General features: G+C 40.3%; 1 protein-coding gene across 1 annotated transcript in view; it reads right to left on the bottom strand.

Moving 5' to 3' along the window:
- The window catches only part of FANCM (FA complementation group M), a gene marked incomplete at its 5' end in the record, with an annotated part of 71,813 nt that overhangs the window by 28,105 nt on the left and 17,874 nt on the right, over window positions 1-25,834 (bottom strand). The window contains 8 exons of the mRNA XM_040557800.1: window positions 128-285; window positions 7,733-7,967; window positions 10,728-10,934; window positions 11,561-11,754; window positions 14,655-14,756; window positions 15,257-15,385; window positions 17,071-17,203; window positions 17,990-18,121. Coding sequence (XP_040413734.1) covers window positions 128-285; window positions 7,733-7,967; window positions 10,728-10,934; window positions 11,561-11,754; window positions 14,655-14,756; window positions 15,257-15,385; window positions 17,071-17,203; window positions 17,990-18,121 — 1,290 coding nt within the window. The remainder of the gene's footprint in view (window positions 1-127; window positions 286-7,732; window positions 7,968-10,727; window positions 10,935-11,560; window positions 11,755-14,654; window positions 14,757-15,256; window positions 15,386-17,070; window positions 17,204-17,989; window positions 18,122-25,834) is intronic.

Below are 25,834 nucleotides of genomic sequence, written 5' to 3'. Positions count from 1 at the left end.
AACTTGCATATAATTCTCTAAATTACATTCTTAAGATAGACATCCTTCAAATAAAAGTTAACTTTGTCACCCAGTGTTCCCATTAAACTACATGTCAAAGAAAACATTAAATTTAGGTTAAACTCACTGATGCTTCTTCCAGGTTTTCTAAGGTTTCAAAATGAATTTGAGGCAGTATTGGTTCCTTTGCTCCATCGCTTTCTTTAAGCCTGTAAAGTCTGTCCCATATTTCAAATTCCTCAGCTGACAAAGACCAATTCTCATGACAGTGTATTTGCTTTGGGTCTGTTGGGGAGGAAAGAAGGGGAAAATATTATCTACTTCAAGGAAAAGGACATATAGAAGAAGAAGAAAAAAACCAACTTTGTGTAGTATCAGTCAGAAGAAACGTACTTTCTTTCTGCCACAACCAGAACCAGATACAGAGAATCTGCTGTCAGAAACAAAATACCAAAACAAAGTTGCACGTGGTATAATTTGGGCACATCTATTTATTAAGTGATTGCTTTGGAGAAGGCCTCATATAAAGAAGCATTGACAGATATGAATAAAGAGATTTCGATTCAACCTATCAGACACCAATAGGCCCTGAAGACAGTTTAGCAAACAGGGAAAGCATAGGGCTTGGATTTGTAAATGTAATCCTCAGGGGAGATCAGGGGGAACGAACTACAAATAAGTTGTGGGTTTTTTTGGTTGGTTGGTTGGTGGTTTTTTGTTTGTTTGCTTGTTTGTTTGTTTTCATTTTTGTTTTTAAGCTATTCTTTAAGTACTGGAAAGTAACATTATTTTGTTACGTCAAAAATATTTCTTAGTCATTTCTTGAATCAATCTCTTTTCCATTTTAAAATACTAAGGGCATGCAGATGAACAGGAGGACAGAAACAAAAGCATTATGAAAATTTTGAAGGAGCAGGGAAAAGAAAAGGAGAGCTCAGTGGTTTTATTTAGACTTATAACACCAAATGGTGAGTATGGGGAATCCGTGAGCATCAATGCTAGATAAAAACAAAATAAGTGCTCATATGGCAGTTCACTGAAGAAAAGGCCCTGGTGCTGCATAGCTCTGCGCGAGCAAGCTCCAGTGACACTGAGGAAATTGAGTAACTTTGTCAGTCTGACAGCAAGCCCTGACACAACCGCCACATACTTTGCCAACTGTGTGCAACAAAAATGCCAGATCCCTCAAAACAGCCACCAGTGCAAATAGCAAAGGAACATCCAAAGCATCACTGTTAAGAGCAGTTAACATGTGATTGCCTTCAGCCTGGATGTATGAAGCTTGGAGAAAAATAATTAAGTTAATTTGACAATCGCTCTGAGACAGGATTTGGGATGAATATGCGGCCAACACCCTATTCTGACTTAATGTCATGTAAGCGGAATCAGCCTGTATCTCTGAATCCTCTCACATTACAGTTTCCAAACACTGCATCTCCAGGGACGATGTGACAATGTTTGCGAGAGACTCAAACACAGATCCCTGAAAGTTCTGAGTACAAGGTTCAATTCCTGCTAACTCCTTCACAGCTGGAAAAATCTAACCAACAGTGAAGTTTTTTTAAGACTACGGTGAAAAAAAAAAAAAGAAACGAACAAAAAGAAGATATTATTGCTACTGGAGTATTTTTGACCCGAGTCTAGGAGTTGTTACACTAATTTATAGCTAACACACAGGTCAGGGACTCAGAAGAAGAGGAAGAGAGACCTGAAGAGAAAAGAAAATTTAAAACATCTGTAAGAAAAGTATATCTCGTGGCCTTTCTTGTTGTTTATAAGAAGAGTTTAGTGTTAAGTCAGCTCTAGCAGGAACTATCCAGCACCCATACACCAAGACAGTGTATTTCAGTCTTGAATTAGTGTGGAGCTCTCGAGATTGCTACCTGGACAAGGCATAAAGGAAAAGCCAGGAAGGGTACTCAGTTGTAGTCAAAAACTAATGCTCTTGGCCAGTCCAAAGAGACTTCCACTGCCTCACTTAAGACATATCTTCGTACCCGACAAGTAAGAAAGATGGTCTGCCAAGCGACCAAGATGGCATTTTCAAAGAGCACTTTGCTAGACAGGAAAAAGCAGACACCAGCAAAAAACTTCAGAGGCAAACAGATCCATTTTGGGATCTCTCTTGCTCTTGAAGATGGTTATCAAGGCAGCGTACCAGAACTTTCCCTGACAGTCCAGGTGATGAACAAGCCATCCAGACACGCCAAGGGAAACAGTGAGAACAACAGATGACTTCAGTTCTCCATGCTACAGATCCAGAGGAAAACTTGTATTGGGTTTCCGTGGCAAGGTTCGGTAGCAGGGGCTGCAGGGGCTGTGAGCAGAGCCCAGCAGCTGCCCCACGTCAGAGCAGGGCCAGCTCCAGCCGGCTCCAAAGGGCCCCGCTGCTGGCCAGAGCCAAGCCATGAGTGAGGTTGCTTGGGCCTCTGGGAGAGCAGATTTAAGAAAGGGGGGAAAAAAAACCTGCTGGGCAACAGGAGCTGGGAGAGTGAGGAGTGAGAAGCAGCCCGGCAGCCCCCAAGGTGGTTGGTAGTTCTCATTGCTCTACTTTGATATCAGTAGAATCACAGCCTCACAGAATGGCCGAGGTGGGAAGGGACCTCTGACAATCACCTAGTCCAACCCCTGCCCAGCAGGATCAGACAACAAATTACATTACTCTCCCTACTCTGAGTCCGTTTTGCCGCTGACAGTAACTGGTGAATGATCTCCCTGGCCTCATCTCTACCCTTGAGCCCTTCCCATCCTATTTTCTCCCCTTTTCCTTTGAGGAGGGAAGTGAGAGAGCGGCTGTGGTGGAGCTCAGCTGCCCAGCAGGGTAAAACCACCACACAGCTCCTAACAAAGGCAAGAGGATCCCTCCGACACCATCAGGTGATTGTCCTGTCCAACATTACACAGGCATGAAGGCATCCAACAGCTTGCAAAATTCAGTAACACATACTTCCCGAAGCTCTGGGCTCAATAACTGAGCTATTAGGTTTCTGTTCCTGAGTAGAACAAATATTGTGGGCTGTCAAGACAATGGCCTCTGTACTTGACCAAACACAACAGGTCTCCCCAGGAGAGGAGAGTGGAAGGGAGTCCCCTTGGCTTGTAAAGAAGAGCAATGTGGTCCAGCAGGCGACAGGTTAATGCCTAACTTACCGGTTGCTCAACTCTTCCCTTCTCCAGAAACAACGATTCCATGCAATATGGGGAAAGGCCTGACCATCTGCCCCGAATACTTGGCTATGTCAGGATAAAGGAGGAAAGCAGGAGCTGAAGCCTACTTTCAAACTTTTTTCTTCTATAAAGCCTGGTTGCTGTTAAACAGAGGGAAAGTGAAGCAGACTGAAGGCAATTGCCTTAAAGCAAACTATTGCACAAGTTATCACTTCTACTTTTTACTACTGTAACCCTCTCCATTCTTGTTCTACTCATCTTAGATGAGCACACATTTCTAAGCTGTGACAGACCGACATTTCACATGCAATGAAATGACTAAAATGGAGAGAAACAGGGACGCAGACAAATAGGACTCTGTCAGCATGTATGTGAAATACAATTTCAGACTTAAGGGCTGGCAAAAAACAAAGGGACAAACCAAAACTTTGTTTTTAATGTTCACGGATTCTAAATTCATTAACCCATTCTTCACAAAAGGAAAAAGCTTGTCATGAAGAGTTCTGTAGAGCACTCTGGAATAGCTTGCTACAGCCAAGGGCGAGCTGCCCCAGGAAATGGGCGTCTATTTGCACTAATGGGGAACCCTTACAGCCGAACAGAACAGCACCAATTCTGCAAATTACGAGGTGCTTCATTTTTCACACAAAGCCGCAATTCAGAGATTACTAGAACTCTCTGTGTGGATGAAGAAGAATTCCCAAAACTAAAAGCGAATTTAATAATAGTGTTGCTGCTGAGGTCCCTCTTGGCCAGGTTATAACTGACATTCACGCTCCCACCAACAGCACGAGCAGCTGTTTTGGGCATGCATTCACAGAGCTGCAACCAATATTTTGGAGAGGCCGTGTCACTGGCTGAAAAAAAATAATGCAACTTAGGTGTAACTGAAGGATGTTTAAACAAACAAACAAACAAACGACTTACTAGGTTGAGGTAACCTTATTAGGCAAAGGTAAAACACTTTAAAAAATAGTATATACATAGAAGAAAGCAATTGAATTTTCAAAAGCAAAACACCAGATGTTGTCTGAATCAGACGAAGACAGCTCTCTACTGAGAGAAGCAGTGCAAGACAAAGCTGATGTAAGACACATGCCAAGTGTTACATTCTTGGTGCAGCACACAAAACAGTGACTTTCTACTAAACCAGTACTGTCAGGGCAAGAAATCTGAACTTAGGGAACTGAAGCACCCATGCATAAACACCTCCTTGATTCACTGCTTTTTTCAAAGACAACAAGCATTGAAAACAGCAATTTTTCTGCGGTATTTCCACTGAAAGCAGTGTAAATGATTATGCACGTTTAATTCAAATAGATGAACTGAAAAAATTTATCAGGCGTCCAAAGGCCTTTCCACAACTGTATTGAAAAGCATGGGCAACTGGAATGGCATCAAAAAAACACAGAGGTCTAAAGAAGGCATATTTTAGGTATATTTTAAACGGTATATTTTACTTATTACTTATTTTATTTAGGTATATTTAGGTATATTTTAGAAAGACAGTAAAAGAAGATTAAGATTGCATGGTTATGATAAAAATGGCAATTAAGGAAATAATGTGAAATTCTAAAATCAAACAAAAAGCACAGCTAGATACAACTCAGAGACTGATACAATCCAGAAGCAGGGGGAGGCAGACTAGTTGAGAAGAATCAGGGGAAGAAGTCATCACAAAATGAGATTTTACCTGGACAAATACAACATAAAAAGAGAGCAAAAGAAATTATTGATACCTTAAAATGACATTCAGCTACTAGGAAAAACAAGGTGTGGAAAGAGCACATTTTAAGGCATGTTAGCTATTATGTGCCATGACTATTGTGGCTTTATATCTCTCACAGAACAGGGATATTGGCAGAGAACTTGGAAATATCATATTAAAGATTATTATCTGGATCTTTTAGCACTTTCATCTTTTCAATGATCTTGTGGGATAAACAGTAATTTAAAAACAAAAGACAAGCAAAAAACAAAAACCTTGAGCTATCTCCAAAGATACCTGTTCAGAAATGCTCCCCTCAATGAGTCCAAGCCATTTGCTTTGGGTGTAAACTTATTCTTTCCTCTGTTTTTTTGTTTTGTTTTGTTTTGTTTTAACTGCACTTACTCACACAGAATCATAGAATGGCTGGGGTTGGAAGGGACCTTTAGATCATCCAGTTCCAACCCCCTGCCATAGCAGGGATGCCACTCACTAGATCAGGCTGCTCAGGGCCTCATCCAGCCTGGCCTTGAGCACCTCCAGGGATGGGGCATCCACAGCTTCTCTGGGCAGCCTGTGCCAGTGCCTCACCGCCCTCAGAATGCTCCTCAGTTTTAGAAAATTCTTCAAAAAAGATAGAGAAAGAGAAAGGAATCTCAAAAATGAGACGAAACAATGTAAGCAGACTGCAGGGTAATGGGAGTTTTGTTGTTGCTGCACTCTGTGCAGAGGAAGTCATACAACTGAAGCACACGCTTTGGTTAGGTGACGGGGTAAGACAAGAATAACGTGTGCTTCTGGTACTCACAGAGATTAACTTTATGAGAGGTTTTAAAGTGGAAGGGCAGTGTAAAATTACTAGAAGCTAAATCAAATTAAGAAAAGGAAATATTTAAATTTAGCTAGGAAAGGAGGAGAATGCTTGAAATTACTACGATACTTCTGCCTGTGATACTTCAGTTTCTGAGCACACATTCTGCCATGGACAAATCTGAAGATCAACTGAACCTCAAGAACAAATGAAAAGCAAGAAAGGATAAATAAGAACACATAAAGCTTATTCATTATGGCTACCTTTTTCAATTTTGTAACATGGAAGGGAGCACTGAAATTAGAACAAGAAAATGCAAAAATTAAAGAATTTCTCTTCTTTTTGAGACTTATCTTGAATATCAGGCACTTGCTTCATACAGTAACAAACGGGACCTTAACACATAAGCCTGGTGCTCAATATGACAAAAGCGTCAGCAATTTGCACTGATGTAACACCGGTTTCCAAGACAGGCAGTCAATCGCATTCAGCTTCAGCAACTGACAGATCACCACATACGCCATGTACTTCAATGTGGCAGCGGCTAACCTATTTCACACAAAAGGAACCTGGTAATTACAGCCTCTGAAGTGCTATTCCCTCAGCAGGAAATGCGTTCAAATGCATTATCTGCTTTGTGCACTTGAAGCCTCTCATTTCTGTTTTCTAGGACAGACTTACAAACATTCTAAAATGATTTTTTTTAATTCTATGTTTTGCCCCACTTTTTTTTCTCGCAAGTTGTGTCTTTTTATACCACGCTTGCTTTTCCTTACTTGGCATCTCCTGGGTTGCGTGCAAAACCCAGATAAGCAAGCCTTAGAGAGGCGTACTGGAAAAATGTTACGATCGGGAGCACCATCACAGCCATACCATGGTTATGTCTGCAGCACATGCCTACTTAGAAAGAAGTTAGTCCGAGGATGGCATGTACAGACTGATTTACTGATACTAATCCTTCTCCAGTACATTTCTACCCTGCAAAATGGGAAATAGCATGAACTGATTTGCACCTTAAGGGGAAAGGGATCTTTTCTGCATGATTTTGTGGCTTGCTTCCCCTCTTCTCTGTTCAGGCTTTAGTTTGCCCTGGATGGTGTTTAGAAAGAGATCAGAGGTAGACTGTGATAATAAGAACTTCTGTGTTCAGAAGAGTTTAAAAACACTAACCTTTAAGTCTAACTACTCAGACACTGGACTATGAAGCTTATGAAATTTTTTTTAGGAGTTTCTTCCTTCCAAGCAGTTGCTGTTGGTTTTTAAAGTCCTGAAAGCACTTAACAAATGAGATTGTGATTGATTTCCAAGTATTTGTAAAATTTAGCCTTTTCTTCCTGTTTTATAAGCTCATTCCAGTGCTATCTAAGTGAACACGCTAAGGAGCCATTTCTCTTTTTTAAGATTTATTTTTCTCCAAAAGCGTGTGCAATAAATCAAAGAATCACAGAGTATTTGAGGCTGGAAGGGACCTCTGGAGGTCATCTGGTCCCAATATCCCACTCTTGCTTTCTCCTTTTTTCCCCTCAAAATCCTTCAGTTTTCAAGCATCTCTGTTTTATGTTAACTTCCAACAGTATGAAAGACACATTTCTTGTATTAATACAAGAATCACGCCTAGGTGTTTTAGCTAAAAAACAAATCTAGTATAGAATTAACACTAAAAATTTAGTGACAAGTATGCCAGCTGACAGGCATATCAGAAGTCTTCAGAAGGCATTAACATTGGCCTCTTCTGTTTGTTGCTGGAGTTTCTGACCCTCAGTCATTGTCTCTATGGGAAGCTCTATGGGGAACGATGAAACAAATGTCTGAAATGAAGTACGGATATTGAAGGACAGGACTGTGATTTCAGGATGTTAAAGGAAAAGAATGCAGAATCAAAGCAGCAGCCAGCTCAATATCACAGTTTAAAAATTAAAGCTGTCAGAAGGACACTTTTGCTAGAGACCCAAACTCATGTGAGAGCGAAGATTTGATATGCTGTAATATAACGACATGAGATAGCAGCTTACAGAGCGCTTACAGAAACACCATAATCCTCTTACCGGTGACACAGGAAAAGAGAGCAGATTTATTTTGGAGGGAAGTAGATCTTCTCCCTCTGGAAAGCATTCCTGAATTGTTTGGTTCGTATTCTTCAGCAGTGATAAACATTTTATGCAACTCTGGATTTATGCCTTCTGGAATCATACGTGGGCTATGCTGGTAAAAATGAAGCATTTTGTTTCCTGAAATAGCTTTCTGGATGCTCCTTTTGTTACACTGGCTTTGATTGTAAGTCTGTAAAAGAAAGGAAAAGTCATATGTTGCTGAACTGCTTTTTCCACATGACTTGATGATAAGCAAAAGAATGCCTGACTGTCTGTGAGGTTTTTCATTATGTTTGTTCTATCATGCACTTTTTTTCTTCCCAAACACAAATAAAACAAAAATATGATACAAGGGCCAGAGAACTCATCATATGCCCTATTCTGTGGACATGGTCGGTTAGACCAACAAAACGGCTTGTTCAAGTTCTTGAACTGCAAGTTCTTAACTCCACCTGCAACTTCAGTTGTGTTCAAGTTCTTGAACTGCAAGTTTAAGACTTGCAGTATGCCTCCACATTATGGTAACTGATTACAGAGCAGAAAGGAGCAAAAGGATATAGAGGAAAACAATAAAGTAGTGAAGTTGCACTGAAAATCTGATCATGATTACATTAAGAATAGCTTCTAAGTTCTTTTTTTTTCCCATTTTACAAAGCTTCCAAACTAACATATCTAAGTCAATTGAAATTTGAATGATCATTTTGTGCCTATGTAAAACATTCAAAGCAAATGCAATAAAAAGCAAAGAGGTACTAAAGAACAGAGATTGTTCTTTATGTTGCAAACATGCCTTAAAAATCCTTAAACTAAATAACACAAAATATAAATTTAATATCCAGATTTTTCTATTCCATAAGTAAATCAGAAGTAGGCATGACACTTGAGAGAAAAAGAAACATGGCCCTTGCCTGGAGGAACTTACAATCTGCAATAGATATAGGGATGATGTAAATTAGATTACATCAGGAAGAAAGGAGGTCAAACATATTAAGGTATAAGGTTATTTGTTAATATCATACATGCCTCAAGCCCTTTTAATTACACCTCATTTTTATTGTGCAACAGAGAAACCAAGATGATAGAGAAACTACAGAAAGAAACTAGCCCCCACTCTGCACATTTCTTGTCTTTATACATTTCCCTGAGACTCTGCTGCAGGTCACTGATGGAGGCAGCACGCCAAGTTAAGCAGACTGAGTGCTCTGAGTATGCCAAGCATGGCAGCTAAATTCTTGTGACAGATGATCTTTGGAAAGCAGGACTTGAAGAGGCAGACACAAGAAGATGCTCTCTGAATAAAAACGGAAGAAGTTAAGGGAGAACTTTATTAAACTGCCTTACAGACTTTCCAATAAAGACTTTTTTTTTTAATCCTAGCACAGGTAAAAAGTCTTTTTATAGAACAAATTTTCTATTAACAATTTCATTGCCTTACAGAATGGTTACTTTAGTGTTGCTAATCAGTATGGTTCCTTTTGCTGTGTTTCACAGGCAGTGTCAGCTTGGCCTGGCAGAAGTCTGAGAGGCCTTGAGCTCCTCAAGAACTCCTGAGCCCTCACCTTTGTATCGGTTTAAATCTGCAGCTAGAAGCTCCCTTCCAGGCTAATGCACGTTGAGCTGAGCTGTCACAAGACGTTAAAAAAAACCAAGCAAAACATGACATGCCTGGGAACACAAGGAAAAAGGCAAAAAGTTTGAGGGGAACCCAGGGGACTAACACAGCACAAGCAGTCAGGTGGCATGAGTCAGCCTGGTGGATGGCAGCGAGCTTCCACGGGGAACCCAACCTGGGGGGGAACGCGTGGGGAGATGGGGGCAGGAGCAAGTCACGACGGCTTCTGTAACAAAAATTCTTGTCAAACTCAACATTTCCAGACCTATGTTTTCCAATTTCTCCCAACAAATCTTGAACAGCTTTATAATTGACTTTGGCAGGATTCTTTTGACACTCACGTAGAATTAAATTCCTACTACTTACAAATTTAAACCACAGGCACCACATTGATGGGAATAAATCAAATAGTAGTAAGACTCTGCAATCTTGGGTTTACAATTAGCTTACACAGATCTCAGACTCCACTGTTACAAAACCTGACCAAACTGAGAACCAATCTAGCCAGTAAACAAAACCAAAACCAACAAAGAACAAAATCAAATTTCCACCAAAACAATGCAGCACACCCTAAAAATGCCTTGCACTCAAAATGGGGTTGCATGAGGAAAATGTAAAGATGCAGTATCATATTATAGTGCAAGCAATCTAACCAAAGAAGGATGTCAAAGGGATTGCCGTGCCTCCTCCCACCTAACACTACCCTGTCATCTTCTTTGGATCTCATCCAGCAGTTGCACAGCTGCAGGGTGAAGCTGGTCAGTGTGCTGGTACAGCTGAAGATCAGTTCCCCCATCTCGCGACTCACAGCTTAGCTTTCCCCTGGTACATTTGTTTCCCAAGGGGCAGCCTGCGCTCAGAGAAGATTAATTATGCTCTGAGTTGAGTGCTGAGGTTCAGGAATTTAGCAAAAGTAGATTTCCACTTAAGCTGATCTCTTCAGACCTCACGCAAGCCTGCTACCACTAAGCACTTGTCTGAAAGCACAGTGTCGTCAGCAGTTCAGAGAGAGACACTTACAGCCCTCCAGCTCGCAGAGCTTCATTCCTATCTCTTCCACAGATTGTTCCATAACCTTGGCAAAAAATGTTTTTTCTGCATCTCAGTTTATCATTTACAAAATAAGCACTATTAACAACAAAGCTTGAAGTTCTCAACATGGAAGAAATACACATTTTCTTTTGGACATAGTGGGCTACTATACTTTCCTGTGGACAGTTAGGACATTGCTAAGAGCACTCACAATTGCCACGACTTCTAATGCACAGTATACAGTTTTCTGGAACACAGTAAACAAGTCCCTCTGGTTTCCCAGCAAGAAGAAAGCTTCACACTCACCCGCTCCTCCCGCCCTTCGGCGAGGATAACAACAATCCTGCCTTGCCGCCTGCGCCCCGTTCTGCCCATTCTCTGCACAAGGCGAATTGGGCTTTTCTGAGCATCAAAGCAGATGATGAGGTCAACTTCACCAATGTCTAAGCCTTCTTCTCCAACACACGTAGAGACGAGAGTGTTATACCCACCTTCACGAAAGCGTTTTACCACCTGATTAAGAATAGATTTAACGAGTTAGCTAGAAAGCTTCATATACACACTTTGCATTTTTTTCTAGGTGTATCTGGAAGTTGAAAAAGAAATAAATTTACATTTTAAACCTACAAAATGCAGACGGTCTTTCTAAATTTGTCAATTACTTCATCATCATGATCAACTAGCATGCACTAACGTTATCAATATGACTCTTCAATTCTAAAAGAAATGGGAAAAAGCATGTCTCATTCTGACTCCAACCACAGCATACTTCTAAAACTGATCTTCCCAACTTTACAGTATCTTTTTTACATTGCTGAATCAAAATATAAGGATGTATCTTATTTTTTCTATCTACAAGAAAAAAAATCCCCAAAGCAAGTAAGTATTTAAATATTTTCATAGATTTTCAAATATATAAAAGTTAGCATGTCTTAATATAATATAAATGGATAAACTGTTTCTATTTATGCATTCTGTTTAGTGAGTATAACTTTGGATACTCTGAAAGCAATTGAACTACATATTTATTAACTACACTTGAAATTTCAGCAACTGACATACAACCTATATTAATACCCATATAATGATTTACACTATTAATATTCCTATTCTTAATACAAGATTTATCTTCTCTTTACCTCAAGCTGTTCCTTTTGTGTGAAGCCTTTTGTGCTCTTTCCCGTGGAGTGGCCAACGAACGTCATTACTCTAACCACTGGATTGAAGCGGGAAAGCATTTCTGCAATTTCTTGCACACTATCCCGAAATGATGAGAAGATCATCACTCTGGTATCCGCAGTGTTCACAGATGCACTTTCAGTCGTGGTTTGATCTGTTTAGGTTAAAAAGGTCAGAAAATACATGATTTTAAAACAATTGCCAAAAGAATGTGAGGACAGGTCATCCCACAAGTTACACATTCACAGCTCTCACCTGACTTAACAATTAGAACATTTTATCCAAGTATATGGCATTTTGTTTTTAAAAAAATCTAAACATATATGTATATATATATACAAATAGTAGAGAAAACTGGTAATTATGAGCCCCTCAGCCTATTCAGACAAACCTTTTCACTCCCAGAAAATGCTCCTAGATATACCTGCTCAAACAATTCCTCTCTGGAATCAAAGCAGCATTCAAATTTTGGAGAATTTACACCAGCTGTAGTGAGAATGTCTTATATCTGAGGTACTATTATTCATGATACTTTGAAAAGCTCAGGTTTGATGGCAAGCGTCTTGAAATAATGTGTTAAGATGACTTCTTTCAGAGGGTTTGAGGTGAATTTTGAATATTACTGAAGTGGCCAGAGTAAGACAAAGACAGTGATACGTAGCAATAAAAAGCGGTGCTAGCATCGTTATTGATGTCATTATTCCCCAAACAACAATTGAATCGAGAAGCCGAAACTTCCTAAAACCAGAGAGGTTCGAATGATGCAGAGTATTTTGCTTCATAATCTCATGCTACAGCATGGCATATTTTTGCTTCCCCTTTCAGTCAAGACAAAAAAGAATGAGGAAGAGATCAACGTAGTAGAAGGTTTTCCATTTCTATTTGATGCCTCTGTGTTTGTCATTCTTAGCAACAGGCTGGATACTCGACTTGTCTACACAGTCTTCATGTATTTTAAAAGAGAGAAGGAAGTGAATTTAACAATAAAACTGACTACCATATAGAAGAGATGGAACATAGGGAGGAGTGAAAACATATGTTTTGAACATCATTAAAAAAAATTTCCACATTTATGTGAAAAAAAAAAACAAAACCAAAACTTGTAGCTCATAGAAAATTGTAGTATTTTCCCCCCATGCCTATATGCATATACAAAAATGATAAAAAGTACGGATAAAACAATCATTAGTGGCAGCGAACTTACAAATTTTCTCCATTCTCAAAACCTGATCGTAGAATTGATTCTACACTTCTGCAGTTGTTTTGCTATCCTGTTAGGCAAAATCCTAGATAAACTGCATTATTTTTATACAAAGATTAAAAGGAAAATTGATGCTTTGTTGACGGAAACTCTGGCATAAAGAGCTGCAAAGACCACCATGTATGAAATAGTAAAACAATATTAAGCTTAGGGCAAAAATGAAACACTTAAGAGAAATTTCTTTTAAAGGCCTTTTTGCTCCCAGATAATACATTCTGATTTCAGATAAGCATAAATATCCATGTATGAGTAGTAGTAATACATATTTTTTGTAGCAGTCAAAGTCTCAGTTTGGTGTTTCAAGAGAGAAACAACGAGACAAAAATGATGTCTTTGTGTGATACAGTCCAGTGTGACACATTGGAAGCTGCCTCCCTTCAAGAACTTAAATGGCATTTCAACCCTCTGTTACAGGGTTTTTCGAATTCCTATGAACATCCATGAACTGAACGGGTAATTCTCACTGAAACTCAGTCTAGTGTACTATGTCATAGCCAATTAATTTACTTAGGCACAATATTAATCTGTGTGCTCGATCTGCAACAACCATGCTCACATCCAAGTCAGTGGCATGCAATCAGCTGCACCATTCCCTGAGAAACTTAAAGATTATGATTCCGTATTTCTGCCTTAAGTAAAAAACGCATCTTAAGCATAATTACTGAATTATTCGTAGTATCCTCGTACTTATATACAATGTACAATACATTCAGTTGTAGAAGCAACACTTGTATGCAAAGTCCATATGACTACATGAATTAAACGCTCTCACTGCAAATTATAGCTATAAACCAATCTGTATTAAATTTATTCCTTATAGAGGTCAATTTCAAGACTTCTCCAAAGACAAGCTGCAAGAGAGACAGAAATAATAGGAACTGAGGAGGTTTTGTTTGTTTGTTTGTTTGTTTAAATATTCAATTCTTTTTTTTTTTTAAGTTACAGGACAAGACTGAAAGAGAAGAGGGACTGCTTTGCTATTATAATTTTTCAACACTGTACGAATAATTAGTGTCCAAAAGATATTTAAGAGGATATTTCAAATTAGGATAGAAAAGAGTAACCTTTTGTTCATCTACAATCATTTTAGAACTTAATTTCACTAAATACAATTTTGTAATTTAAAATGATCAAAAAGCATATTTTCCTTTAACAAATACTTTATATTTGTTCCTTGAGAAATGATACTTTAATGTTAGCTGACTTATGCCCTTTCACAAACTCTTAAGTGTTTTATCCTTGAGCTCCATAAATACTTGGCATCTAACTCTGCAAGAGAGAACAGTTCATGGTAGAACTGCACTGAGAGCTGACTTCCAGAACAAATTCTGTGGCTATGAAAATCAAGGGACAGAGCACCAGCAGAAGCACCGTCGTTACTGTGCAGGTGCTGGAGCCCTGGCACAGGTTGCCCTGAGAGGGAAGTCTCCTCCTTGGAGGTCTCCAGCAGCCGCCTGCACGTTGGGTTGGGGTTGGGCCAGAGGCACCCAGAGCTGCCTCCAGCCTCAGCCATTCTTTGATTCTGTGAAAATAGTTTACTATCGTGGCTTGACTAAGCTGTTAGAACAGTTTATATCAAATTAATAATAGCAACTTACAAACTGTTTTTCTTAAAGAAATTGTTATCGTATAGTTTTTCTAAAGAGGACTTTTGCACACAGAAGTTATACAAACATGCAAGACAGTAAAGAAGCACTTGAACAAATTAGAACATAAATCAGTAGGCTCTTTTACTCATTTGCATTAACAGTTCCAACTGGTCACTACTTTTTCTTTGAATTGTTGGTACTTACCAGAACATTTCATCTTCCAGGATTTGAAGTGTTCTATTACTATTTCCTCCAATTTCCTTAATTTTGGATGACTGTAAATAAATTCCTTTTTATTTTCAAACACTGAAAAAGACATAAAGCAATTAAAGATACAAGTCATGTTGCAACAAGTATAAAGATTCACTGAATATTTTTTTCTCCCATCATAATTCTCCAAGTTAGGCATACAAATTCCTGATGGTAGTTCTAATTACATTCACCTAAGCAAAAACCTCAGTGAAATACTTACAGAAGCATATTTGTTAAAGCCAGTTTATGAAAACATGCTGTTACTTTTGTTAGTCACGTTGTTAAAAGTATGCAGTCAAATAACACTATTTTAACCTTTCATTTTAAATCAAATTAAAAACTTCAAAGATACAAAACTCATTTGAAGGTAGTTAAAACCACCGAAAGATGATAAATACACAAAATAAAGAGTCTGAGGAAAACAATCTTGAATAAAGAATATTAGCCAGGTGTATCAAAATGCATGGCTTCTCCATCTACAAGCTACGCAAAGGTATTTGCTGTTTCATTTAAACAGAAAGTGAATATTCTGTCCCTAAAGGGGAAATACTGACCTGTTCTACTCTTGCAAAGATTTCCATTTGCTGAAGTCTGATGTGTGTCTGAAAACATGTCTCTGAGCTGCTGGTACAGCTTCATGAAGTCCTCATTACGACCAAGTTCATTCTTCGTACGAGTAAACCCTTTGTAAAAAGTTTAAATACCTTAGCATTCAATCTCCATAGTGAATCTAATTTTTGCTATCCAAAAGATCAGCTTCTCAAAACTCGTAAGCTCCTTTAAAGAGCTACAAGGTACATGGTAGCTTTAGAAAACGTACCAAACGTTGTTTAGATCAATATTTTCTCAAGGAAGATTCCTTTACAGATTTTAAAGATGAAAACTATTTGTATAAACCTAAGCCTGGGTCCCACAGGTAAACCGAAATGTTCTACATCAACCATTTAAGCAATAGAAAAGCCATCCAATGCAGGAATTCTGCCAAGTACTCAAAGAAAAGGGAACCTAATCAAAAAGCTAAAATTAACAAGATTCTCGAACGATTTTATGACAATACAGAAAATAATTTTGTTCTACCCAAGCCAGAGACCAAACGTACCAGAACCAGTACAGAAAAACTATTTATTCATCTGTCACCTTTCAATAGCAGACGTGAATTTAAAGAATCTGAGAAACTAGGGAATATGTGAAGGTGCTCAGGTCTAACGAGAGCTCTATACCATAAGAAATGTAAAAATCTGTGCAAGCAGAAGTAGTAAACTGTAGAAATGCCAGATGCATAAAATTCGCAAGAAATTATTAGGACATGCAAACTATAAATATATATTCTATAGATATTCTATAATATGCAGCATGTACTGTACACTTTTGGTTCTGACATTGGACAAAACAGTGACATTTTAATTAAGCAGAGCTTTAGGCAAAGTTGTTGTTTTTTAAGCTACCCTCAGTCACACAGCCAAGTGACATACATGCAAACCAAAATGAAGCAAGAAACCTCAGAGCCACACCACAGTGTATTCTGAACAGCTGAAACATTCCCCTCCCACATCCAGTGTTCAAAAGAAACCTGCAGTTTGACTGACATTGCCAAGTGGAAATTTCTCCCCTCAAATGCTGTCAGTACCAAACCAGCTCTACAAGACAGCAATGACAATTCAACAGGTCTAAAAATGACTGGACAATTACAAAAGCCTCACAACATTCAGTGGCAGAATTAAGAAAAATAAAGTGAGGCCAGAAAAGAAAATATTATTGCATCACTGTATGAGGTCATTATGTACCCACATCTGGAACAGTGCACAAAGTTCCCAGCATCTCATTCAAGAAAATGAAAAAAGTACAGAAAAGGACAATAACAGTTACAGCTTCCTTAGTGAGAAGAAGTCGCACAGCTGGGATAGAAATTCTAGTGTGATGTATCTAAATTTGTAATAATCTGGCAAAGATGCTTAAATCTCATGCATACATTTATGCTATTTTTGCTATAGGGGGGAGCTAAATAATGGAGGAATTGCTTTGCAAGACCAAACAATTGCTTCAGAAGACCAAACAATTTCTTTGATTAACTGCTTAATTGTTTTTCCCTGTCTCTTCTAAGATATTACTGCCACTTACTCTGCGTTCTGTTTGTTCCTTATTTTGTCAAAACTGCTGCCATACACACACATTTGCTTTCCCAAATACACTCTATCTGTAACACTGAGTTAACGTTATTTCCAATAGGAATGAAGGGAAACCAAGTACCAATTATGTTTGCAATCCACTCATTATATTAACTGTTTTGTGCAAAACTAGCCAGACAGATGAAGAAAATTAAATGAGGAGGAGTGGGGACAAAAGAAGGATGTTTCTGAAGACATTTCACCTTTCGTTCCATCCATAATTCCACAAAGGTAGATAAATAATGACCGCAATCCCATTTGCAGCAGCAGCTCATAACCATGATATAAACTGATACAAAGTGCAAAATCTCCTTCAATTACGCCTTGTTGTATCCCCTGTGAAAACAAAACAGACTCATCACTAAGTTAGGGAGATGATAAGCAGCAGGAACCATGCTGCAATTCTCATGACTAAATCAAGCTTAACATCTGAGAAACAGAGCTGAAGAACGAACTGATGCACGTCACGTAGTCTGTCCATCAAAATCTTCAGGAAACAGGTTACAGAATTCTTAACCATCAGCGAAGGGAATCTTTTTCCACCTTTCAAGCTACCTCAAAAATACTTGTCTTATCTTCTAAGATTAGCTCGTTACTTTCCATTATAGCAGCATTCAAAGTTTGTCAGCTGACCCACCCCTCAGCATTTGGCAGAGAGAGATTTCTGCCACATCTACACAGGTGACAGAATTTGAGTCAGGAAAATTGTCTTGCCTGCCGTGAAGTGCATTTTCCAGTGTCTTCTTTAAGGTACACTGACTTTTTTTTAAGGCAATATTTAAGTTTAAAAAATTTGAACGCTCCATGACAAATAAAACTCCAAGACCCTCTAAGAGAACTAGGTACACTAATGTAGTTTTGAGGGGAAAGTGTAATTCTGGCCATCGTTAAGTACACTGTAAATTCTCAAAACAATTTCAGTTTGGAAAAGAAGTTCTTCACTTTTTCACTAACTCTCCTTTATCAGCATCAAGAAATGTAGAACAAGTAGGCATATTTTATTCCAAGGCTTAAACAGAATGATACAATGAAAACCTAACTTAACATATATCAAAAAAGTTTGTAAATTATGAAGTATTACTATTTATTCACTACTTTAATAACATGAAATACAACACTCACCATGTTTTGTGAGGAAGGGTTTTTTCTATACTGATCTCTTGCTAGAATTATCTGGTACTTTGTGAGGCTGGGAATATCCCGCCTTGCCAAAACTCCCGTCTTAATCAGGCGTCCAGCAAATGTTTCTAGCACCTGTGAACAGAACACAGAATATGTAAGAGATGTCACGGTCAGAACATTTAGCCCCTTAAAATAACTTTGTTTTTACATATCTTGCACAATGGAACACAAGTTGCTCATTTATTTTACTTGAAATGTAGATTTTTTCTAAACGGGCAGTACTGATTTCTGAATAATTCGTTACTGTACCAGATGATGAGCTGGTGCTCCGCCTCACCATCAGGTTCTCTGCTACCAGCACGGAGCACCAGCTGATTTACCGAATTTTTTTCTCAGAGCAGAGCTATTACAACTTGGTTCCCTATAGATCTGTGCCCCCCATGCTATATACAGACAAACACCCTCCTGCCACCAAGGTAACCCTACATCCATCAAATAACTGAGAAGTGGAAACACACACGGTGCTTTTGTACTGGCCCATGTACTGATGTGGTCGAAGGGAAACCGAACAGGACAGGTAATGAGCTCGCGAGTTCATGCTGCAGCTCCCTCGCGCACTGGTAACTGACTTCCACGCCTTCTCAACCTCCAGCACACTTGTAGGCATACGTGCATCTCCATGATGCCCAAATCAGCGCAGCGAATGACCAGCCAGAGGTTTGAGTCATGCGAGTGGAAGGGGTGGGAGTGGGAGAAGCGAGCAGCGAGCGATGAGCACCACGCGGCCGGGCCCCATCTCCCTCAGCGGCCATGCCAGAAGACAATTTGTTTTTGTACATCACATGTACCTGCTTTCCACAGCGGTGAAACAAGGGAACTGACCTGCACTAATTCATCTTAATCCTGTTTTTCCTCTTTGTTTCTCAGCCTCAGGTGGTCGGCATTTTTTTTTCACAGACTTAGTTTTGCTTGAGCGCTAACTCTGTAATAATTGGAGTAATCAGATTTGTTCTACAAAAACGACTTACGATCTGTTGGCCCACTTGGCGAGCAGTACCAAACCCACCACTACAGCACAATAACAAGCTTCCCCAAAGGCAGTCCGGACTTAGTTTGACAGCAGATAGCTCCCGATAGCTGCTCACATGCATACGGTGCTTCCCGAAGCCTCCAGGCGTTTTGTCCCCAGCCCAGCAGAGCTGCGGCTGCGGCGTAACAAGCCCCTTACCCCCGCACTGCTGTTCTTTCAGCCTACTGAAAATCAAGTGCAAGTGAGCCAATAAAAACAGGTCTAAGTTTCAGGCTTCACACAATATGGTATATCTTCAGCTTCTGAAGACAAAATGCCCTAGCACGAAAAGAAAAGCAATTTTAAAAATGCAATGCATGTTAAAACACTAAGTAACAACACTCTGTTTGTGACAACCTCCTCCTGCAGTCAGTGTGCATGCACTCATGCTGGGTTTTTAGAGCCCGCTTAGACGCACAAATATTAGTAAAGACCACAGTCTGTTCATACCCCATCAGTGCAGTGGCAGCTTAGTTTAACTCCTTCTCTCTGCGTGCTTTTATTGTTTGTATAGTTTTGTACCGCTTTAGCTTCTTACTCTGTGTACAGTGCCTACATGGCACGAAGCAGTAAATCCAGAGAAAACGGGGCGGGAACGACTGCCACCATCAGCTACGGTTGTACTAATCCCCAAGAGAATCAAAAAAAATGCACAGAGAACTTTGAAAGGGTGAAGGAAAAACCGTGAAAGCAACAGCTAAATTGAGAAGCCAATGCACCGGGGAATTTCCACGCTGCGGGCTCCATGCCTGCAGACCTTTCAAAAACAACTCGCTGGAGTCGGCCTGCTAAGCAGATTATAACAGATAAAGGCTGCTGAGAAATAATAGAAATGAAGCCTAAATTCTGCACACTCTGGTGCACCCCGGGTCGCTCTGGGCCTTCGGACGGGGTACCAAGTCGCACGCAGCGCGCCACGTGCAGCCGAGGAGAACGCGGCCCAGGCGGGACGGAGCAGGCGACGCCGCGAGCACGCAGTGGCAAATATTTGCCATAGTGGCAAAAAGAAAATAGTATGGGGAAAAGAGACATCTTACTGCTTATTTTCTCCCAGGGCTTCTTAATTTTTGTATGACACCCAGATGAGAGATTCTGCTCATCCTTTCTGAGCCGGTTCATGGGTTACACTCACCATATCCATCTCTAAAGGATTTGTGTACTGAATTGACACGCTAAGACCAACTGTAAAACTACAATGTTGTCAAGGGAAGGGAAGGGAAGGGAAGGGAAGGGAAGGGAAGGGAGGGGAAGGGAAGGGAAGGGAAGGGAAGGGAAGGGAAGGGAAGGGAAGGGAAGGGAAGGGAAGGGAAGGGAAGGGAAGGGAAGGGAAGGGAAGGGAAGGGAAGGGAAGGGAAGGGAAGGGAAGGGAAGGGAAGGGAAGGGAAGGGAAGGGAAGGGAAGGGAAGGGAAGGGAAGGGAAGGGAAGGGAAGGGAAGGGAAGGAAGGGAAGGGAAGGGAAGGGAAGGGAAGGGAAGGGAAGGGAAGGGAAGGGAAGGGAAGGGAAGGGAGGGGAAGGGAGGGAGGGGAAGGGAAGGGAAGGGAAGGGAAGGGAAGGGAAGGGAAGGGAAGGGAAGGGAAGGGAAGGGAAGGGAAGGGAAGGGAAGGGAAGGGAAGGGAAGGGAAGGGAAGGGAAGGGAAGGGAAGGGAAGGGAAGGGAAGTGAAGGGAAGGGAAGGGAAGGGAAGGGAAGGGAAGGGAAGGGAAGGGAAGGGAAGGGAAGGGAAGGGAAGGGAAGGGAAGGGAAGGGAAGGGAAGGGAAGGGAAGGGAAGGGAAGGGAAGGGAAGGGAAGGGAAAACGTTTTTTTTAAGTATGGTAAAAACCATACATCAAGCCAAGGCTAAACACACAAGAAACTATCTTCTCTGACTTGATTTAGTCTTAAGAGTTTAAAATTCAAAACATTGTCTTTTACCAAACAGATTGTTGTTACTGTTTTTAAATCTGGCCTGCATTTGATGAGCCACTTTACAAGGAGAAAGGCAGAAGTGTCCATGCCAGCTCATAAGAAAACGTGCTTAAAACAAAAAATGTTTACCCAGCAAGGGATAACGGTGTTTTCTATTTTAATGGGATACCACTGAAACAGCACTTTTCCCTCCCATCAAATCCTACACAGTTCAGTGATGAGGACACTTGAGGAGCTTAAGATCAAGTTTAAACTGTCTCAAATAGTGGAAATGGGGTCAGTCTCCGAACCAAAAAACGTTTCTTTATAAAACAAAATTAATGCTTTCATTAAAAAGTAAAGCCCGCATAAGTATAATATCTCAGCACTAGTTCATTATTTCCTACTTTTGTTGCATAACTTTTTTTAATTTCCATTACTTGTATTTTTATGTTTCATCTCTTGACCTAGTTTATAACATGTAAGAAAATTATATTGTCACTGTTTGCTCAGTGTACATCCCTGTCGGATTTAATCATCTTCTGCAAAACAAACCAAGGAAGACTATTATGAAAGACGGCAGGATCCAGTCACCTGGAGCTTGAAAACTAATAGGGAACAGTAAACATAACCTACTTAGAAGGGATACAGAAACAAGCACTACTCAGAGTGATTGCATTTATCTTGTCTCCATACCTTTATTTTAATTAAAAAGAAAATACTTTTAATTAAAAAGAAAATACTCCTGGAAAGTCTCCTCAACCTTTCCAAAACATTCACATGTTACATTACCTGTTTAAAAACAGAACTGTAGAATTCATTTAAATGATTTTTTACTAGGACTAATGACTTCTTCTAGCTTGCTAAATGCAGTTTAAAGAGCTGGCAGATTTACTACCAATCTATTAAGGACAGTTGGTAAAGCTGTCCCACTAAACTTGCCAAGAACATAAAGGTTTTTTGCTGAACAGGATACCTTCCCCAGCAAATCACATTGCTTTCCAAATCTTATACCTGAAGTTGGCGTAAGACCTCCAGTTTGGGGCTACAGCATGCACTGGGGACCACAACGTGCACTGTAAGTTGAACTGAGAAGGCAAAGAGCTGTTCCCTGTTTCAGCTACATCTTGCTAAAACTGCTATTAATTTGTTTTCTCCTTGCACAGTAAAAAACAAAGACTCTTAGCAAACACTCTTGCCTCATTATTTCACTGCAGATTTGCAAACATTCTTTGCCACACAGGAAAAAATGAATTTCATCGCCTGTGCATAAATAACATTTGTGTTGCATTTCTTACAAAGAAGAGAATGGGTGATTTGAGAGAAACCAGACTAAGCAATCTGCATCTTCTCAAAACAAGGACAGAAAAGGTCTACTTGTATTTATTCCCGCACATCTACAGGCATCTCCAAGTGCCAGGAAGTTCTCCACAGCTCTCCAGACTTCGACAGATAGACCTCACGAGTTTTATACAGTCGCGTTGTACCTGAGCAGAGATGCCATTTTGCTTCCTCTCCTTCCCCTGCTTTCCCACCTTGCCCAGCTCCAGCATGTTCCATACGCAATATGCCACACACCGCTTCCAAACATGCTGTGGCAAACGCAGAATTGATGTGCAAGGACATGCGACTGCGTTGTGTGACGGAGAGTTAACATCACGCCTACGGCTGTGCGGGGACATTAGCATGGCCCACACCAACACACTGGTTTCATTTAACACACAACCACTGAAACCAGAAGCAGCTCCAGAACAGAAATCCAGGCTTTTGTTGTTGCTGTGCACCACACGGACGTCATATTGTTCCCACTGTCTGCTCCAGATTAACAATTTTTCAACACAGAGAGTGACGAAAGGAAGAAGGAAAAGACGAGACTTGTCGCAGGCTCAGACCCTACAGTCCGTAGCTGGAAACCAACTTCAACAAGAGTATTTATCCTAAGTCTTCAGAAAAGTGTTGTGATTGCACTGTCTTGGAGGAGAACAAAATGACTTTGCAGGAAGGCATGAAGGCAAAAAGGGCCTTCTGCAACTTTAGGAAAGAGCAGCCCCAGTGAATGTTAGCTGAAGATCTCGAACAGTCATTGCTTTGTTTTAGGAATGAAGCTAAAAAGGGCTGTGGTTTAACAACGTGCGTTACCTCAAGAAGTGTAAGCATGGTACCCTAACATTCCCCCAAAATAACTTCCAGGAGGAAGGCCCAGGAATGAACTGTGTTCAGTCTCTGCCTGCCATACCTCACGTTTGAGTGAAAGAGTCCTGAGACTCCACCAGAGCAGAAAGGCCTCGGAGCCCCGCAGAGGCCAGGGAGCCAGTCAGTCCCGCAGCTGCAGCAGCGTCTCCCGAAGCACCAGGGCAGCTCACATGCACCCTTTTTGCTGACTGTAAAGAAACTTTAGGTACACAGGTACATAAACTCTATGTACAGAGTGAGAACAGGTCATTGTAACATTCGATGAAACAGTACAGAGCATGGAAGGAAAGAAGATAGAGGACAATTACTAGCACATGCACAAAAAAACAAGTGGATTTATGACAGCGAACACGGGTGAGAAAGGCATCAGGAGCCACTACTAGTGCTCAATTTGGGTTATTCTCTCTGTACAGCTTCAGAGTTGCAATTACAGACAAATGAGCTCTAAATGCAAGGGAGAAAAGTGTTATTTTGTGTAAGCTTTGCACTGACATATTCTTATCTTCCCAAAAATGAAAATACAACAATGATGACACAGAGGGGTACAGTGTTTTTAAGAGAAACATTTAAGTCTCTGAAAATAATACTGATCAACACAGTAATCATCTTGGCTCCTCTGGGAATTTCCTTGTCAATTTAATATTGATTCATTCAAACACTTTGTGATCTTGCCGTTCTCCAGGAATGTGTTACATATTTAACATATCCTATTTTTCCTTGGAAGCTGGTATTATTCACAAAAAAGATACACTATTTTGTTGTCTTTTAATGTCTTGTTATTCTATGACAGCATTTCTCACTTCTTAAAAGTTACAAAAAAGGCCTACAGACTTTACTCGTCAATTAATTTCACTGAGAACATTTTTCCTCTGTTACTTGAGAATTTATAAAAAGAAATGGCATTTCTATATAAATCTGCAGTTCAATAAGAGTCAATGTCGTCACTTCGCCACATGACAGACCGAAGCATCTGACTGCAGATGCTTTGTATCCTCAATTTGCAAGGCTGAATATTTGTTTCTTTCTTCTATTCAGAGATATAACCTGCCAGGAAAGCACCAAGAACACAGCACTAACAAAATCATATTCTGCCAAGAGTGACTGCTTATTAGCCAGCAGTTACACACAAACTTAACAAGTTGAGGGAAAAAAAACAAATACAAAAAAATCTGCCTTGTTCAACTCCAGGAATAGTCAAGTACTCTAGCAGTGTCTAGACACAGAGCATCATACATTTTCAGTGCTCTATCAAAGGCAGCACTTTTTACATAATTACTGAGCATATCACAAAACAAAAATCACAAGCAGTTATCTGTGATGGTTGATCTTTAAAACAGGATCTTAAACTCCTACCAGCCTCTTTCTTACAGCAGCTATTTATTCGCTAAATAATACTTGACCAAAAGAGTTGGAATTGTTAAATTGTTGCAATTGTTAATTCTGTTAAAAAGTGTCAGAATCATTTCTGCAGGATAGGCAGAGGAGGCCTCTATGCATTGACTCCAAAAGTCAGTTCTTAAGAATAACGTTCCCCAGAAGAAATCACCAAGAGCCAGAATGCCCTCACTTAGCAGTAGTAATCCAACTTCCCAAATTACGTGGAAAGTTCTTTACCCAAACAACTGCAGTTAGTGTTTGCACTGTACTTAAGTCTCATCTGAGACATTACCTGTGATGTGATCAATTCATACCATGACTTTTTTCATGATACCTACCCACAGCCATGTAGCTGCCCCATGAAGGAAGTTCAGTAGCATCTTTGTGAGGGAATTTTGATAACTGCCATAAAATGCAGTCCACTTCAGCATGTCCTCAACGAGGCTTGCACTTCTGCATACTAGGTAGTTGACCATGAAATCAAATCATCAAGCACACAATCAAAATACTTAAGCAAGCATCATCTCCAAGCATTTGTCAAGGATGTAGGTGAATTTCAGACCAGCAAGGAGTCTGTGATGCCAATATGCTGCCTACAAATAAGAGGCCAAACAACCTCACAGTGGAACCATCTGCCTCATTTACTTACTCACTTTACTTAACCTAAGGCAATTAATAGTTTGTTGGCACACCAAGACGAGCCCCTGGGATTAGAAAAGCCTGGGAGACACTTACTGGTCAGACACGGCGGTGTGTGTGTGAGGAATTAGGTGCCACATCACAGAGTCAGCACTTACATCCCTAATCCTTGTTTTCCTCCTCTTGCAGGCATCTCAGCAGTGTATAGGTGCAATCTATTTTCCTACTGAAAATTCTGAATCATGGAGGCTTTCCTCTGCTGCCTGAGAAAAATGGACCACCATGCTTATTTCTCTTAAAGACAACTAGAAACAGAGCCGCACGCTCTGGGGGGACCCCAGATTCAGTCAGATCCTGCCCCACGACAGCCTTCCACAAACAGGGCTGCTCACATCCCCCTTCTCCCAAAGGCTTTCCTCAGCAATGCCAAAATTACACAGCTGCCAACTTCCGAAGCTGGGCCTTCGAGAACAAAATGACCCACAGGGTTCGCACGCCTGGCTGGAGTCTGTTCCGAGAGACCTTGCAGCCGGTCCTGAGCAAAGTGAAAGATCTGCCTTTCGGGCATGGCTTACGAGATAGAGTCACAATAAGGAAGGACCGACAGGAGATGAAGAGCAGCGGGGAGGAGAAAAAACAAAAACAAAAAACAAAAACCACCGCTCAGAGACCAAGCGGGTCC

The sequence above is a fragment of the Cygnus olor genome, chromosome 5 (genome assembly GCF_009769625.2).
Source record: "Cygnus olor isolate bCygOlo1 chromosome 5, bCygOlo1.pri.v2, whole genome shotgun sequence".
Taxonomy (NCBI): Eukaryota; Metazoa; Chordata; class Aves; order Anseriformes; family Anatidae; genus Cygnus; species Cygnus olor.
The sequence above is the reverse complement of the archived record's forward strand: the minus strand, read 5'-3'. Positions and strand labels throughout refer to the sequence as shown.